Source organism: Cannabis sativa, chromosome 2, assembly GCF_029168945.1.
Source record: "Cannabis sativa cultivar Pink pepper isolate KNU-18-1 chromosome 2, ASM2916894v1, whole genome shotgun sequence".
In the NCBI taxonomy this organism is placed as follows: Eukaryota; Viridiplantae; Streptophyta; class Magnoliopsida; order Rosales; family Cannabaceae; genus Cannabis; species Cannabis sativa.
In genome coordinates, this window is record NC_083602.1 from 815,160 (window position 1) to 822,459 (window position 7,300).

Here is a 7,300-nt window from a genome sequence, read left to right on the forward strand (position 1 = left end):
TTCTATATAATATAACACTATATTTGAAGTGAAGAGTAGTTTGAGAATTGTGCCAAGTTCAAAGGCACCACTTTGCATTGGTTGATATTCTATTATTCCATATCTTTTCATATACTCTTTTGGAATAAGACATTGGCATATATTTGACTGAGATTTAAGTTCAAAATCAAAGGTACCAACTTTGCATATTATGATTTATAGTTTGATTTAAATTCCAATGCTTGTTATGTCTCTCTCATATTACTATATTGAATAACTTATTAGATAAGTAATAGCTCTGATTTGAACACATTTCACCATCAGAATATTTCTTGCAGATTCAACTTTGGACTGACCAAAACCATCTGCAAGTCTCTTCACCTGGAAAGTGCTCTAATTTTAGTTGTTTTTATCTTTAGTTCAAATAGAATAGGTTAGTAACTTATTGAGTTTTGTAACAGTCAGCATTTTTGTGAAGTAGTTGTAATCTGTAGTCTCATCTTTATATTGTTTAGTGAATATCTTCTCTCAGTTGGAACTATGTTGTGTAGTTTTATCTTCACAATATTTGTACACATCATCCTAATTAGAATTAATAGTTAATTCCTTTGGACTGTTCTGTTAGAGTTGTGTGTTACTGGTTGAGGTTGTTGTAAATAGAAGATCCTTGATTATTCAATTTGTTGAAACTTTTGAGTGTAGAGTCAAGAGTACTTAAAATGCATTGTAAAAGTGCAATTAAAGCATGTAACTAACTGATATATTACATGTCCTTTGTGTACAAGTGCTCCTAAAGCAAGCTTACACTTGGTGGTTAGTTGTATCTTTGCTCAGAACTGTTGGAGAAAACTATTTCGCGCCGGCCAGGACAGTGTAGAAGGTACTTTTGCAGCATGATTTCGGCGAGATTCTCTTACTTGGCTTCGAGAGATGTCGAGTTTTTGTTGGGCAGCTTGGTTTCGACAAAGATTCTCTTACTTGGCTTGTTTCAAGGAAGCTCGTGGCGAGAATAAGATGATTGAAGTTGCATCTTTTACTAAAAAGAAAAAATGTGCATTGTAAAGCCTCTAGAATTGATTTACTTGTAAAATTCATTTTCAAGAAAGGTTACTACATTCATTGTGAAAAGGTTACTTGATTTAATCTATTTGTGTCCTTGTCTTATAATCTAATACTTTCTTATATAATAACACAACCACTACATTCATGGTTAGCTCTCTTGTAGTTGTTGATTGTTTCATATTCCCTCTAAAGGCTTCTATTAGTCATCCATAGATAGTATAAGTTCATGGTTGATGATGATCATACATATATATATTTACAACCAAAATGTCATCACTACCCTTCTTACATAAAGCTTTCTACAAAAGCCCACCACCCCAAAAAAACCAGAAGATTCAAAAAGATACAAACTTTCTTCTTTTCACTCTTCTGTGACTATCACAGCATCCTTCTCTTCAAACTTAACTGCCACCAAAAACCTTATAGAAACCTATCAACACACAAAATAGAGGAACCATAATCACAATCACTAATCACAAACTTATTAGAAAAAGATCAAACCTTTAATATTTGATTTCCTCATTTACCTGTTTTGGGTCATAAACTGCATATTCATTATACTCAAGTGAACTATCTTCATGCTCTGAAGGGATTAAACTCCCACAAGGGACTTTGATATCTCCTTCCCAAGTCAAGTGCTCTGATTCATCTGTTTTCTTTCTACCTAAACCTTTCACACCAACTTTCTTCTCTTCCAAAGACTTTGTATCCTGTTTTTGTCAAATATTTACTCAAATGCTGAAATGTTCAATAAGAAAAGAGAACAGTATATGATAATTTTGTTTACCTCAGGTGGGCTTTTCACTTCTGTAATTTCATTCCCTAATGAAGCTACAGCCAAAACCAAGAACCCTTCTGGTCTATCCACTGCGGTGTATCCATACCGAGCTGCTTCGGCTGCTGCATCGGAACAAACAATGGCTTTCCCAAACTGAAACACAGTTTTGGCAATCATCAGTTTATAACCGAAAACAATGTACTCAGAGAAGATGATGGTGTTAAAGAGACATTACCATGTATCCCGGAACAGGAAGAGAGCATACTGCTGGCAAGAAACCTTGATGCAGGTGCCTTAACATGTTGGAACTTCTTGAGCCTTAAAACATATGAGAAGAAAGGATCAACAAAGTTTAGAGCTTTAGGATTAAATGATAGAAATATTTAGTCTTTTATGTTCATAGGCTGAGTGGTCTTAGTGTCTTCATCCTCATTTAGACTTAGCTCGGAAATAGAATAGGAGATAACAACCCTCAATGAGCCTCTTGAAAACTCGATATTGTAAGGCAAATGTTTTAGTGAGAATACAACATAAGAGAAGAAAGGGCTAATAAAGTTTATTGCTTTAAGTGTTGAAGATAAAGGTTTTAGTGAGTGAGAGTATCTTACCACACCATAATAGGACTTTGTTTGGAAGTTTCTTCATTTCTTCAAGAGAAGGACAAGCCTTTGATTCAACTACAAAAATGTTCTCTACAGAAACACCATATTCCTGAAAATCATGAAACCATGTAAGAGTTTGTTGTGTCCATAATTTTATTGTTGAATACAAGTTCTTCTTTTGATAAGCTTACAATGTCACCAACTTTAACAGGTTCATAGGTCTTTTCGAGGTAATTCAAGATCATCATGTAATCATCTGAGTTTTTCTCAAGTGGAGAGATTGAACAACCCAACTTCTTGTATCTATCTGATAAAGGATCATCAATGGTGCCTCCACTCATGTCTCCTATGAGATTCGATGCTACCGTTATGTCACGAACGGTCTCAAATGCAGACGCAGCCTACATAATAAAGACGGGATTTTTATAAGCACCGAAAAGAGGTTTTTGACAAGTACAATGGTAAAATATCTTTCACTTACATGATCTGCAAGTTCATGAAAATCCCTGAAAATGAAAGGCCTAGTAGAATGCATGAGAGTAAACCATCTTTGGCTGAAATCAGACCAAACTGCTTCAGCCTTCCTCCCCGATTCTCGCATTGTTTTCACTGTTTCAATGAACTCCAAGAGTACTTCCTCACATCTTTTCAAGTGAAGATCAGTAACCATTCCTATTGGCAGGTCAGGAGAGTCCAATCCCATCTCCATAAAGGCATATCTGTACTCAAAATAACAAACTTTTTAGACTCTTAGTACACGAAATCGAAAAACAAAAATGAAGCAACAAGAGGTAAGTTGTTGTTACTTGTATATCTCTTGACTGCACATTACTTTCATCAAATTCGCAACAAGAGGTTCGAGTCTGCAATGTGTTACAGCGATTCCTAGCTGCCGAAGACTTAGAGCCCCGTGCCTTACTTCTACTCCATCGGCCTATGCAATAAGGTATCGAAAAAGGTTAAGACAAGCAAGATTCACAAGAAAGAAATGAAAATGGGGAAAACTTTTAGTACCATATCGATGGGATAGAATTTCAATGGCTTCTTTTGGATCTTTTTCTCTCTTTCCCATGATTCAAACTCGTTGCCAGTAACTTCCTCAAACATCCTCACAAACTCCTTCAAAGCCTCATCTACATTCTCCCACTCTTCTTGCCTTTCCTCTGCATTAGGGTCATCGCCAACTTTTCCTTTCTTGTAATACAAAAAGAGACGGTTCTCGGGCACCATGATCAGCTGCATTATGCAGTAACTGCAAAATTCGGGGGGCAGGAGTTAAACAACGAAACACTATTCGATTCCCACAACATAAAAATAAGAACTTTATAGTGTTTTCTTTACTGATTTAGTCCTCGGGCCATATCGCAAAGGGAAAAGGCGCAGTTGTAAAGTAAGCCATCTTTCTCAAAGATTTTCCCTCCTTGTTCTTGCAACTTAGTATCTTTGTACACTCCTCTCTTCCCGAAAAGCTTGAGCTGTAAGTAACCCGAAACAAACAACATTATTAGTATCATCAATAAAGTTCTGATTTTTAGTAAAATTGCACCAAACATTACGATTCATACTTCAGCTGAGATTGATTCTAGTGCTTCTTCACTTGGATCTTGTTTATCCCAAGGGATTCCTTTTCCATCCACAGAGAGATCAGACACTATATCGTAAGACTCGAGAGGCTGCGGTTCTTGTTTCTCAATGCTATCAACCAACCATTCTTCTCTCACAACAGGTATGCCTCTTTCCCTAACATTAGCATAAAAGATTAAAAACATAATATGAACAATATAAACCGAAACATTTAACAGAAAAACTCACATTGCTTCAGCTAGTTTCGATGTGCCACCGCGATCTCGTTCAGCACTGGCTGCAACTAGACAAGACACACCTGCAAAGATTGACAGATAAACTGCTGAAAAGAAACACAATCAACCCAAACCCGAACGAATTAAAGGTTAGTTTTTTTCGGTATGCATTACCTATAACCGAGTTGGCAACTTTCCCTCCATGTTTCTCAATCTCTTTTCTCCAATATTGCTACATTTTCATGATAATCATCATCAGCAACTACATTTTCATGAAACATAATGAAGAAAAACTCATAACTTACATGGGTTCGAGAGAGGCGCCCCATCAAGGAAATAGTCATTCCTAAGAAAGGTTTATCGGTTGCTTTCGAGTTCTTGCCAGGGCGACGACTCGGGTCTTGATATTTCTTCAACAACTGCACAAGAAAATGAAAGGTTAAACTCTACAATGAAGAGCTCAATATGTTTGTAATGATGAGATTTTTTAAGGAGTGTTCCAACATCTGAAACCGGGGAGTCGAGCACAGAATCGGGTAATGTGATAGCTTCGTCTTTCCTAGGCGGATCCCTTGTGCTGAAAGTACAAGTTGACCACTCACTGTATGAACCATTGCAGCAAAACCTTATCCCATTGTACTCTAGTGTGCCATTACAAACAGGGCATTTGTCTAATGCTCCATAGAAAAGCAAGTCTTGGCTGTTTCAGAGTTCAAAATTCAAAACCTTGCATTACATAGAAATAAACTAAAAACAGTCTTTAAGGTAGATTGAATTCAATTTCATTTATTTTTCCCCAACCAAACACACCCTTATGAATCAGCTAACACAAGTATTCGTAATATTACTCTAAACATGTATCAGAACTAAGGTTCAATATTATTCTCTTGGGTTCATATATATAAATTAAAAAATTAAAAAAAACAAGAACAAGTCTTCAATGTTCAATACCCTTATGAATTCAGCTAACACAAGTATTTGTCACTGTCCGAAATTTGTACTATTACTCCTCTAAACATTGAGTTAGAAAGAAAGTCCTTAAAGTTCAATATTCTCTTAAGTTCTTATGTGTGATGTTTTTCAGTTTGACTAAATCCCATCTCATTAATCATTATCCCAACCAAACACACCCTTGTGAGTTAAGCTAACACAAGTATTTGTTAGTGTCTTAAATTTGTATCATTACTCTTCTAAACATATATATATCGAACAAAAAAAAAATCAAGTCTTCAACACCACACTCCCTTAGGTTCTAAAAATAAATTGAAATCCAATTTCATTCATTTTCCTAACCAAACACACCCTTATGAATCAGCCAAATCCAAGTGTTAGTATCAAATTAAAATTAGACTCTTCTGAAATTTGTACTATTACTCTAAAACATTCATGAGATAAAAATACAATCTTTAAGATAAAAAGACAATCTTTAAGGTTCAATAATATTCTAGGTTCTAAAAATGGATTTGAATCCCATTTCATTCATTTTTCTCAACTAAAAACACCCTTATGAATCAACCCAACCCAATCCAAGTGTTAGTATCAAATTAAGACTGAACTCCTCAGAAAATTGTACTATTACTCTAAAACATGCATGAGACAAAAAATACAATCTTTAAGACAAAAAAAAAAAACAATCTTTATTATATTCTTTAAGGTTAAATATTCTCTTAAGTAAAATGTTAGTGAGAATTAGCATCATACCATCTTTAAGGTTTAATATTCTCTTAAGATAAAAATACAATCTTTAAGATAAAAAAACAATCTTTTTAAGGTTGAATATTGTCTTCAACTTCAAGTACAAGTGTTAGTGAGAATTAGCATCATACCATGTTCTAACAAGTGAGGCCTCAGAAGAAACTGAGGAATCTAAGCCATTAGCATCCAAAATTTGGCGCATATGATCAATTGAAAGATGCTCATTGATTGCTTTACAAAATTCCTCATACTCAGCACCTATTTCACCACCATTTTTCCCATTAGAATGCCCACTACTTTTCGCCTTTTTCGGCGAATGCTCTGCTTCATGCCCTTTGTTCTCTGCCTTTTGTTTCTTTGTTGTCTTCATACTATGATCTTCTGAATGAGATTGTGACCTTGTCTCATGAACCTGTTTTCAAAACATAACATTAATAAACAAAAGTGTTATTGTTTCTTCCCCACATTCTCAAGTTTTTGTCAATTTATTCTCATAAAACAAAAAAAGTTTCAAACTTTAAACAAAACCCATTAAGAAAAGACAGCAATTTGTTAAGACCTTCATGTTTAAGGTTGTTGTGTTTTTATCCAATTGAAGCTAAGAGTACTAGAAAATTTTTGAGAGAAAAACTCCAAATTATAAGATGAACAAGTTTTGTTGTGTGACTTATACAAAAGAGAGTAGTAATTAAGTTGACACGTGTTCATGCAATGCATGCATGGCATCATATTGTGTCATCATAAAGTGACAACATCTGTTCTGTCGTTTGACACGTGTCCAAATGGGCTGCTTTCATTGTTTTTGTTATTGACAAGTGTTCAAAACTTAGGTATAACTAGATCACTAAGTAGTAATAGTAGCGTCTTCAAGGTCTTTCCAATTCCTTCATTTTCATTATGTTTGGTTTGGTTGTCGTTTTGGGTTGTGTGCCTGTCGTTTTGTTCGTATTCCAATGTCGTGGGAGTAGTACTTCTCTTTCGAGCGTGTTATTGTTTTTACATTTTTATAAGGTTAATTAAGATTTTTGTTTCCTGAATTTTGATATGTACTAAATTAGGTTCTTTGAACTTTTAAAGTCGTTAAAAATGCTCTCTGAATTATTGAAATTGTTGGATTTAAGGACTTTGTCTAATTTCATTTAATTTTACTATTTCAGTGATTGTTTATGTACTAAACCATGCCCCCCAGACTTTGATATCAATTAAATCATGTCCATCGAACTTTGACATGCACTAAATTATGACCCCTGAATTTTCATCCATATTAGACTTTTTTACTACAATTAGAAAAAAGTCTTTAAATCCAACAATCTCAATAATTTAAGGGGTATTTTTAACGACCTTAAAAATTCAGGGAGCATGATTTGGTACATGTCAAAGTTCAG

At 34.7% G+C, this 7,300-nt stretch overlaps 1 protein-coding gene across 1 annotated transcript; it reads right to left on the minus strand.

Moving 5' to 3' along the window:
- Positions 1 to 1,392: 1,392 nt before the first annotated feature.
- LOC115720749 (protein ADP-ribosyltransferase PARP3) lies at positions 1,393 to 6,572 on the minus strand. Its single transcript, XM_030649923.2, has 17 exons — positions 6,475 to 6,572; positions 6,047 to 6,327; positions 4,725 to 4,920; positions 4,526 to 4,639; positions 4,395 to 4,452; positions 4,234 to 4,303; positions 3,987 to 4,161; positions 3,763 to 3,896; positions 3,436 to 3,673; positions 3,228 to 3,355; positions 2,903 to 3,140; positions 2,613 to 2,822; positions 2,428 to 2,530; positions 2,055 to 2,137; positions 1,829 to 1,972; positions 1,569 to 1,751; positions 1,393 to 1,471 (listed from the first exon to the last, which is right to left on the minus strand). Exons 1-17 carry the CDS (start codon positions 6,478 to 6,480, stop codon positions 1,403 to 1,405), a joined length of 2,430 nt encoding a protein of 809 aa, XP_030505783.2. The 5' UTR covers positions 6,481 to 6,572; the 3' UTR covers positions 1,393 to 1,402.
- Positions 6,573 to 7,300: the final 728 nt, after the last annotated feature.

Excerpts from the sequence above, each read along its gene's own strand:
- LOC115720749 (XM_030649923.2), bottom strand. Across the intron at positions 4,921-6,046 it reads GCCTCACTTGTTAGAACATG|CCAAGACTTGCTTTTCTATG; the intron begins GTATGATGCTAA and ends ACTCTGAAACAG. Across the intron at positions 4,304-4,394 it reads AGTTGCCAACTCGGTTATAG|GTGTGTCTTGTCTAGTTGCA; the intron begins GTAATGCATACC and ends CAATCTTTGCAG.